Source organism: Ailuropoda melanoleuca, chromosome 12, assembly GCF_002007445.2.
Source record: "Ailuropoda melanoleuca isolate Jingjing chromosome 12, ASM200744v2, whole genome shotgun sequence".
NCBI lineage: Eukaryota > Metazoa > Chordata > Mammalia > Carnivora > Ursidae > Ailuropoda > Ailuropoda melanoleuca.
In genome coordinates, this window is record NC_048229.1 from 33,397,765 (window position 1) to 33,408,262 (window position 10,498).

The 10,498-nt window shown below is 54.0% G+C and overlaps 1 protein-coding gene across 2 annotated transcripts in view; it reads left to right on the forward strand.

Moving 5' to 3' along the window:
• Positions 1 to 274: 274 nt before the first annotated feature.
• Positions 275 to 10,498, forward strand: part of ERCC1 (ERCC excision repair 1, endonuclease non-catalytic subunit) — a 15,759-nt gene continuing 5,535 nt past the window's right edge. Inside the window, exons 1-6 of one of the 2 annotated variants that reach the window (XM_011231061.3) lie at positions 275 to 903; positions 1,362 to 1,473; positions 2,422 to 2,637; positions 5,546 to 5,649; positions 6,620 to 6,719; positions 7,712 to 7,788. In XM_011231061.3, the coding sequence (XP_011229363.1) occupies positions 1,381 to 1,473; positions 2,422 to 2,637; positions 5,546 to 5,649; positions 6,620 to 6,719; positions 7,712 to 7,788 (590 nt within the window). In that variant the 5' untranslated portion in view covers positions 275 to 903; positions 1,362 to 1,380. Of the gene's footprint in view, positions 904 to 1,067; positions 1,159 to 1,361; positions 1,474 to 2,421; positions 2,638 to 5,545; positions 5,650 to 6,619; positions 6,720 to 7,711; positions 7,789 to 10,498 lie in introns of those variants that run through there. The other variant, XM_019804860.2, reaches the window with a different exon arrangement.

Here is a 10,498-nt window from a genome sequence, read left to right on the forward strand (position 1 = left end):
ACGCAACCCCATTAAAAAAAATGGGCAAAGGATATGAGCAAGCAATCCACAGAAGACAAACTACATAAGACCAATAAACTCACAAAAAGATGTTCTCTCTCCTTAGTAACCAGAGAGCCGCAAGTTAGAACAGTGTGATACTGTTCTTTCAGGAAATGACTAATACTAAGTCATCAACCAGGTCTCTGCTCAGATGTCCCTTCCTCCAGGAAGCCCTTCCCTACCCTCGGGCTGGGTCGGGCGGCCCCTCCCCAGCCCTCCCCTCCCTTCTCCCCGGAGGCCTGGAGTCTCGCGTCCCAGCCTTGCCCGCTCCAGGGGTCGTCACTGTTTGAAAACGAGTGTGTCTCTCCCACTGGGCTGGGAGCTCCAGGAGGACAGGAGGGAGCTGTGGTTGTCAATGGTCACCGCTGAGTCGTTAGCACTGCCCGCACAGGGCCGGGAACAGAGGACGCGCTCGGGGAGTACGTGTGGAATGAAAGAATGAATGAATGTGGAAACCGAGGCCAAGTCAATGGCAGAGCTGGGATGGGAACCCAAGTCTGGACTGAGAGGAGGAACCTAATTTGATCTCCCGCCATCCGCCCCCCCCCCAATCCTGTCCGGAGCCCGAGCACAAGGAGATGCTTAATAAGGGCATCGAAACTGAACTTCTCGGCAACCAGAGTCGTTCAGGCGGGTAGTTCATCGGCTTCTCCAACCCAGACCTCCGCAGTCCTCCAGGACCATAGAGAGCTGCGCGGGGACCGCCCCTCTCGAAGCTCTACCCCTCTGGGGAACGGTGAGGGCGGGATCGAGGGCTAGAGAGGCCGGAAGTGCGGCGAGCTCGGGGACGCGCTGGCCGCGTCGGCGGTGGGACGCCTCAGTCCCTCTCCGGTGTTCTACTCGCGGCTCGGGGGCAAAGAGGTGAGTCCTCGCGGCGCTCCGACAGCTGGGCTGGGTCGAGAGGGGTGGGGGGGAGGCGATTGGCAGCCACGGGAGCCAATCAGTCGTTGCAGTGTCTGAGCGATGGAGCGAGGGGAGGGTGTCAGGTGCGAGCCCTGGGGGCGGGACGGAGGGGACAGAGGTTGGACTGGGCAAACGAAGGCGGGGAACAAGTGAGGGCGGGACGAATAGGACGTGAGACCCTTGAGGGGCGGGGCTAATGAATCGTGTGGACCGGTAAGGGGCGGGGCGATCTGAAGGTGGAGGCTCCGTGTGGGCGGGGCTTTAAGGAATCTGGGACGCTGGGTGTTTGGAACTCGGTGCTATGGAGCCCCGGGATTTTTGGGGTGGGATGGCTGTGAGTGGGGGTTCCTGCTGGGAGGATAGGAATGCAGGCGCTGGTGTCTCACTCGCCCTCGCCGCCATGTCTTCATTTTCAGGACCCAGAAGAACCTTGGGATGGACGAAGAGGGAGTGCGGCAGCCCTCTGGGCCACCCGCGAGAAAGAAATTCTTCATACCGCTGGGCGAGGATGAGGCCCCTCCTGCAGGGGTAGGACGAGGAGATGAGGAGAACACTGGGAGGCTGGGGGGTGATTGAGAGGAAGGAGGACAGGAAGGGGCCTGTGACCACCAGGGTGGGTTGGGAAATGTGGCCTGGGTCACCTTGGGAAAACACCTTTGCTCTCGCCAAGTCTGTTTCCCTAGCTGTAAAATGTCATGGTGATTCCAAGAGAGGTCTCCAGGCAGGGGCTGAAAAACCGGCAAACGGAGTGGCCTTGGGATGTGTTTTATGTGGACAGCACCCTGGTTTGCAAAGCATGAATTTATTGTTGACATTTGACAGTTGGAAGGCTTTGCAATAAAAAAAAAGTCTGCGCTTTTGACAACCTTTGGTAAATGGAAGGATCTAACGACACTGAGATGGCATTCCTGCAGGAAAACAATTGGCTGGTGCTGAGTACTGGCTGCTCCCTCTGTGCTAGGAAGAAAAACAAACTGGGCTAAGGATATAGGGGATGATGGGGGAGATGTGCTACCTTAGGTCAAGGGACTGCTTCTCTGAGGAGGTGACATCTTGGCAGTGATGTGAAAGAGGTGAGGGAGTGAGCTATGTGACAACATCTGGAAGCAGAGGGGACAGCCAGTGCAAAGGCCCAGGGAGTTTGAGGCCAGTGGGACTGGGCTAGAAAAAGCAAAGGGAAAGAGGTGGGAGGCGAGACCTCTGAGGCAAGGGGGCAGGGACAGATCTTCTAGAGCCTTGTGGGCTATGGTGACAGCTTCGGCTTTTGCTCTGAGATGGGAGCCACCAAGGTCTCTGAGCAGAGGGACGTGAAATGACAGTGAACAGACTGGGGGGTAAGGGTGTAGGCAGGGAGCTGGTGAGGAGATGACTGCAGTGGTCTAAGGGAGAGAAAATGGTGGCCGGGACCAGTGCAGAGGCTGAGGAGTGGGGAGAAGGGGCTCGATTTAGATGTTGACACTCCCCTCCCCTGCACAGGTCAAGCCCTTATTCAAATCCACCCGGAGCCTGCCCACCGTGGAGACCTCACCTCAGGCAGCCCCTCAGACATACGCCGAGTATGCCATCTCGGGACCTCCGGGAGGGGCTGGAGCTCCACACCCCACGGGGCCAGAGCCCCTGGCAGGAGAGACCCCCAATCAGGCCTCGAAACCGGGCGCGAAATCCAGCAGCATCATTGTGAGCCCCCGCCAGGTGAGGAGGGGATGGAGAAGTGAGGCTTCGAGTTTTCTGGTGGGAAACTCAGGTTATGGGGGGGGAGTTCTGGTGGGCAGTGGGAGGAAGTCTGAGCTCTGGCCATTGTGCTCTGGGCTGCGCCCCTCTTTCATTCATCCATTCAAGTACTGCGTGTGGGTTGAGGTTGCCTCGTGTCCTATTGTTTTGTTATAACAAAAATACCATAGACTGGGTAGTTTAAACAGCAAACATTTACTTCCCACAACTCTGGAGCCAGGGAAGTCCAAGGCACTGGCAGATTCAGTGCACAGGAAGGACCCGCCTCCTGGTTCATAGACTGCTGTCTTCTTACTGTGTCCTCAGATGGCAGAAGGGGTGAAGGTGCTCTCTCGTGTCCCTTTTATGAGGGCACCAATCCCATTCATGGGGGCTCCACCCTCATGACCTAATTGCCTGTCCTCCCCTCCTAATACCATCACATTGGGGGTTAGGATTTCCATAGGTGAATTTTGGGGGGACACAAAAGTTTAGTCTATAACACCCTGATTCTTCTTTTCGGGGGTGCGACTGCGTTAGTGCAGCTAAATTTCTTGCCCTCCCATGTGTTCATTCATTCAAGAACTATTTCTTGACAGCTGGCTCCGTCATTGGAGTGTGCGACTCTTTATCTCAGAGTTGTAGGTTCAAGTCCCATGTTAGGGGTAATTACCTTAAAAAATATAATTTTTTTTAAAAGAATATTTATTTATTTGGAAGAGAGAGAACAAGAGTGGGGGGACAGAGGGAGAGAGCGCACCTCAAGCAGACTCCCCACTGAGCGAGGAGCCCAGGGCGGGGCTCGATCTCACGACCCTGAGATCACGATCTGAGCCAAAACCAAGAGTCGGATGCTTAACCACCTGAGCCACCCAGGTGCCCCGCCAAAAATAAAATCTTAAAAAAAAAAAAATAAACGTAAGAGTTACCGTATGACCCAGCAAGCCTACTTCTAGGTAGATGTTCAGGAGAAATGACGACATTCATCCAGACAAAATCTGGCGCACGAACGGTCCCCACGGCTTTGTTCCCAATAGCCAGAAAGTGCAAACAGCTCACATGTCTGTCGGCTGACGTCGGGCTCCTTTCACTCAGCATAAGGCTTTCGGGTTCCTCCATGAGGGTCCAAGCTTCCTTCCTTCCCTTTGCGGGCCCAGTAGTGTCCCGGCGTGTGCAGGTGCCAGGCCAGAATTCTTGTCCCTCCGCGGATGGGCCGTCATCGGGCTGTTTGTGCTTGTTGCTTATTCTAAAGACGCCGCCCGGAACGTTTGCGTTCGGGTTTTCTGGTAGACGCGGGTTTTCAGTGCTCTTGGGTATTTAGGTGGGCGTGGAGGTGCTGGGTCATGGGGTGACTCTGTGTTGAGGTTTTTTAGAAACTCCCAAACCATTTTCTCCAACGCAGCCTTATTTTACATTCCTACCAGCTGTGGGCGGGGGTTCCAGTTTCCCCAGATCCTCACCACCTGTCCTTGTCTGTCTTTCTGACCGTTTTGGCCATTCGAGTGGGTGTGAAGGGGAGAAAGTAATCCTTTTATTTTATTTTATGTTATTTATTTGAGAGAGAGATCATGAGCAGGGGGGAGGGGTAGAGGGAGAGGCAGACTCCCCACTGAGCAGGGAGCCTGATGTGGGGCTCGATCCCAGGACCCTTAGATCAGGATCTGAGCCGAAGGCAGATGCTTAACCAAGTGAGCCCCCCAGGCACCCCAAAGTAATCCTTTAAAAATAAGAGTAGGATCCTGTATCGGGGTCCTGGGATCGAGCCCCGCGGCAGGCTCCTCACTCAGCAGGGAGTCTGCTTGTTGCTGTCCCTCTGCCTCCCCCTCACTCTTGTTCTCAAATACGTAAAATCTTCAAAAAATAAAAAATAAAATAAAAAAGTAAGATCCTGCTCCTCCTTTCCTCAAGGCCCTTCTCTGGCTCCCAGGTGCCTCAGTTCAGGGCCTGTGCGACTCAGGACCTCTGTGGACCCTTCTCACCCCAGCTCTGCCCAGCCCACAGCCCACTGCCAAGCGGGTCTTGCCCTGTCTTTAGAACCGCATTCCACCGCATGTAATAATTACTCGTTCGTCCCTGAGATGATTTTCTTTAATGTCTGTGTCCCCTGCGAGGCAGGGATCTTTGTCTGTCTTGGTCTCTGCTGTATCCACGGCACTTAGACATGCATGAGGCGCTCGGTAAATACTGATGGGATGGATTAGAGCCTGACTTGCTCAGAGACTTTCGGTCTTGGGCTACGGTGTGTGTTTAGAGTGGAGTGAGAGGGAGAAGTCTGCCTGTGTGACCTGTGAGGGGTCACCGGGCACCTGGGGCTTCCTCTCAGGACACTGGGAGCCACGGCAGGGTTGAGAGAGGCAAGGGACAGGTCTGTGCAGAGGTCAGGAGGAAGTGGGGCAGGGGCTTTGGCAGTGGAGGGGGAGATGTTGATGGGGATGCTTGGAAGGTAGACGTCCCACCTGGAGGAAGAGGGGGAGAGGGAAGTGTCCACCACCCGGCTCAGGTCTCTGGATGGTGTGGGGCTGTCCCCAAAGTGGGGCCAGGAGGAGGGGCAGGTGTGAGGGCTGATGCTGAAGGCACTTGGGATGCAATGAGGTAGACATCCCGGAGGAAGTGTCCTTCAACCCCAGGTCACACGCGTGCGGCTAGGGGAGAGGGCTGAGCTGGAGAGACTCAGGGACCCTTTAGTTAAGGCCCAGGGCTGGGGGGAGAGGCCTAGGTCAGAGCCAGAGCACCAAGGACATTTCAGGCTGAGGAGGTAGACTGTGGAGAAGGGGAGGACAGGCACAGGCAGGAAGAGGGTGGGGAGGTGTTGACAGCGGTGGGGGCCCTGGGGTGGCAGTGGTCCCAGGGCCATTCCGGTTAATGGCTTTGGCCCTTCCTCGCTCCCCAGAGGGGCAACCCGGTGCTGAAGTTTGTGCGTAACGTGCCCTGGGAGTTCGGTGACGTGCTTCCCGACTATGTGCTGGGCCAGAGCACCTGTGCCCTGTTTCTCAGGTGAGCTCTGAGGGGCTGCCCCACCTTCCAGGGAGGCCTGGGGGGGTTTGCCCCGGTGTTTTGGACCATTCAGTGGGAGATCTTTTGGTGTGGCCCTGTCGCTCTGGGCCTAGATGGGGCCTGTGTGGGAGGGAGAGGTCTTAGCCTGGAGGTGCCCAGAGCAAGAAGAGCTGCAGGCCCAGACTCTGGGTCTGAGGGAGGAGGGGCTGGGGGCCCGGGCTCCTCGGTCTGAGGGAGGAGGGGCTGGGGGCCTGAGCTCCTGGGTCTCAGGGAGGAAGGGGCTGGGGGCCTGGACTCCTGGGTCTGAGGGAAGAGGGGGCTGTGGGCCTGGACTTCTGGGTCTGAGCCAGTTGGGGGTTGGGTCACTCATGTCCCAGACATCCAGGACGAGTGGATGAGAGCCAGGAATTCTCTAATCTCTACCCCTGTGAAGCACGTTCCCTCTCTAATCCCCGGGGTCCCTCACCAGACAGAGCTAGAGGGGGGAAGTGAAACTTCTAAGTTCCTTTCCTCCGTGCAAGGTAGGAGAGCTGGCGGCTGCTGGGCAGCAATGTCCCCTAGTTCCCTGGCTGGAGAACCACTCCACCCTCTCCCTGCCGGTGTCCTTTGAGGCCAAAGCAGACCGTCCCTGGGATGGGCCTGCCTCCCAAGACCGGCTGCACAGTGTCCCCCAGTCCACGCTGTCTAAGCCCTGGTCTCCTGTCCTCTACCCAGAGCCCAAGTCTCTTCTCTGCCTCCGGGAAGAACCTGGGGTCCGTCCCTCCAAGGAGCCAGAGCCAGGCAGCCCTTGCTGCTGATCCCACTGTGCCCCTGCCTTGCTGGGTGACCTGGAGCAGGTCACTTCACTTCTCCGAGCCTCGGATCCCTGTGTTGCCCACACCCTCTGCCTTCCAGGGAGAGTGAAGAAGGGCTCCCGGGGTCTCAGGGAGACTGAGACCTCCCAATCCCTCCCTCTCCCCTGCCCCCCCAGCCTCCGCTACCACAACCTCCACCCAGACTACATCCACGAGCGGCTGCAGAGCCTGGGGAAGAGCTTCGCCCTGCGGGTCCTGCTTGTCCAGGTGGACGTGGTAAGCAGTGGTCACTTCCCCCCACCAGCCTCATTGGCCCCATCTGTGAAATGGGGCGCGTTGGGCCTCACAGCAGCCAAGTGGACTGCTGAATCCTGAGGGAAGATGCAAGTTGAAAACTCAGTGAGGAACCAACTTCTCACGTCCAAGATTGACAGCCTGTGTTGGCAAGCGGGGAGGAGGGTAAAATCATCCGTCTCCTCCTTCCCTACCCCACTTCGGCTGAGACCAGCCCTCTGTCACCTAAACGTGTCTTGAATCTGTGTCATCCTGTCTATCCACCCAGCCCGGCCCACCTGGGCCCCAGCTCCAGCCTCCTCCCTTGTCTCATGGCCTCCAGCCTCAATGGGTCCCCTCCTTACAGCAGCCAGAGGGGTTTCCCTAAAGCACAGATCTGCTGTCCAGATCCCTCCGTGGCTCCCCAGTGCCCTCCGTGGCCCGTGAGGCCCTGTGTGACTGCCCCTGCCCCACTCTGTGGGTTCATTTCAAAGCCTCCGTGTGGTCACCCCTGTACATTCTTCATCACATACTGTGTGAATCACAATTCCTCAAGCCCTCTTCCCCTCCCATCCTTTGCACAAGCTGTTCCCTATGTCTGGAATTCCATTTTTTGCTTTCCTTTGCCTCCTTCAGTCCTCCTCATCCTCCTTCAGGTCTCAGCTCAGATGTTCCTTCCTCCAGGAAGCTCTCCCTGATCCCCTAGGCAGGTCAGATACTCCTGGTCTCCCATCCCAGTCCTGGCCACTCTGGCTCATCACTTTACGGGGACAGTTTTATCTACCTTACTAGACTGGGAGCTCCAGAGGGCAGAGCCTGGGCTGTCTTGGTTACTCAGGGGTCCCAGCATTGCCCAGCACAAGTGGGCACCCAGTCAGAGCTTAGGGAGTGTCAGTCGAGTGGAGGGCTCTTGGCATCCTAACCTACTGTGTTTTCAAGTCTGTAATTCCTTGCTTTCTACCAGAGTTCTCATTCTCATTTTCTTTTCCACCCAGAAAGATCCTCAGCAGGCCCTCAAGGAGCTGGCCAAGATGTGCATTCTGGCTGACTGCACCCTGGTCCTTGCCTGGAGGTGAGACCGAGGCTCCCCGCCCAGGTCAGGCTCTATCCCCAGAGTCATTGCATCGCTCTGCCCCACCCCCAGACCTTTCCTTCTCCTGCTGTGAGAACTCCCCATTTGAGCTTGGTCCAGGCATTGCCTCTCTCTGGGCCTCAATTCCTTCATCTTTAAAATAGGGTCTTAATATCGTCTAGGGCTGTGGTCACAAAAGCAGGTGATGTAAATCAAATTGCCAGGACCATACTAGGCACTGATGAGTTAGATACAAAGTGTGTCTGAATTATTAATTCCACATCTAGGATTCTTTCTTTTTTTTCTTTTTTTCTTTATTTGTCAGAGAGAGAACACAGGCAGGGGGAGCAGCACGGAGAGGGAGATGCAGGCTCCCTACCAAGCAAGGAGCCTGATGCAGGACTTGATCCCATGACCCTGGGATCATGACCCGAACCAAAGACAGATGCTTAACCAGCCAAGCCACCTAGGTGTCCCCACATCTAGGTTTCTAAAGACTATTAAGATTGGCTAATTTCCTAATGGGAAGAAGACATTCCTTCCTCACACCATAAACAAAAATTAAATTCTGACAAATTATAGACATTAAAAAAAAAAAGGCGTTAGGGGTGCCTGGGTAGCGCAGTTGTTGAGCGTCTGCCTTCGGCTCAGGGCGTGATCCCAGCGTTCCGGCATCGAGTCCCACATCGGGCTCCTCCGCTGGGAGTCTGCTTCTTCCTCTCCCACTCCCCTGCTGTGTTCCCTCTCTCGCTGGCTGTCTATCACTGTCACATAAATAAATAAAATCTTTAAAAAAAAAAAAGGCATTAGAAGAAATCTTACAGGAGAATATTTTTTATAATCTTGGGGTAGGAAAAGTCTTCTAAAGCAAGACCCAAAACCCCAAAGCCATAAAGGAAATTGTTGGCTGATTGGAGACTATTAAAACTTTAAAACTCCTGGGTAGTCAGAGATACTGTAAATAAAGTTAAAAGACAAGTGACAAATTACGAAAAAGTACTTGCTGTGCATATATATATATATAACATCTCTAATTATATATGTACATGTAAGCATATTTATACAGTATTAATACATTTAAATGTTTATGCTTATATGCATATATTTAAACATGTTTATTATATATTTGTATACGTAAAGAAATTCCCACAAGTCAATAAGAGCCCAAATAAGAGTCTAATTCAGGTTCCCAAAACACATGAAAAAAATACCAACCTTATAGTTTATCAAGAAAAAAGTAAATTTTATTTTATTCTATTTTTTTAAGATTTTATTTATTTGAGGGAGAGAGACAGCACGAGTGGTGGGGGAGGGGTAGAGGCAGAGGGAGAAGCCGACTCCCCGCTGAGCAAGGAGCCTGAAGCCGGAAGGGGCTCCATCCCGGGGACCGAGGGATCATGACCTGAGCCGAAGGCAGATGTTTAACCGACTGAGCCACCCAGGCACCCTGAAAAAAGTAAATTAAAAAAAAATGAGGTGCCCATTTTCTCCCATAAATGTGGTGAAAACATCTCGGAGGGATAGCACGAAATGAGCACCTGCATGTCTGGCTGGCGGGAGACTTGATAGGCTATGATCACAGAATAGACACGCTCTTTAGGCAGACAGTCCCGCACCACGATGAGCCCTGCTTTCGTGAGCAAACGTGCGTCCGCGATGACGTGGGCCATCCCTGCAGCATCAGTGGGTGAGAACCGGAGTCGCAGAACCAAACAGCACCATATTTTTATTTATAGACAGAAGGAAGGGAAGGGAGCTGTGTTTTTGAACAGACACGTACATGCATAAACTAGAAAGGGCTACAAAGGCTCCAGGCCCTGGACAGCGTTGACCTCCGGGGAGGGTAGGAGGGAGTCAGCAGTGATGGGAGGGGGACTTAACTCTATCCGCCTCTGGCTTTCTTCTGAATATATACCGGTCAGACTTTCTTTTGTTAAATAGATGGCGTGTTCATGTAGTTCAAAGGTCAGCGATATGCACGCGGTTTGTGTGCGTGTGTGTACATACACGTACACGGTGTATACACGCACACGGCATATGTGTAGGTGGCTATGTAGACATATATCTGCGTTTGCTGTTCCGTGCCTTGCATTGTCATATCATCACCTGGAAGCCTTCTTTGCTTTTTTTTTTTTAAGATGTCATTTATTTATTTATTTAATTATTTTTTTAAAGATTTTATTTATTTATGTGACAGAGAGACAGCCAGCGAGAGAGAGAACACAGCAGGGGGAGAGGGAGAGGAAGAAGCAGGCTCCCAGCAGAGGAGCCCGATGCGGGGCTCAATCCCGGAACGCCGGGATCACGCCCCGAGCCAAAGGCAGACTCTCAACGATTGCGCTACCCAGGCGCCCCAAGATTTCATTTATTTATTTGACAGAGAGGGAGAGAGAGCACAAGCAGGGGGAGCAGCAGGCAGAGGGAGAAACAGGCTCCCCACTGAGCAGGGAGCCCCAGGCAGGGTTTGATCTCAGGACCCTGGAATCGTGACCTGAGCCGAAGGCAGACGCTTAACCGACTGAGCCACCCAGGCGCCCCATCCAATATTGATAAATTAACCAAAGCCCATAGCTTGCATCAGGGTTCATGCTCTGCGTTGTACCTTCTGTGGGTCTTGACAAACGTACAGTATGTGTCCATAATTACTGTGCCGCACAGAATAGTTGCACTGGCCTAAAGATTCCCGTGCTCCCCTCATTCATCCCTCCCA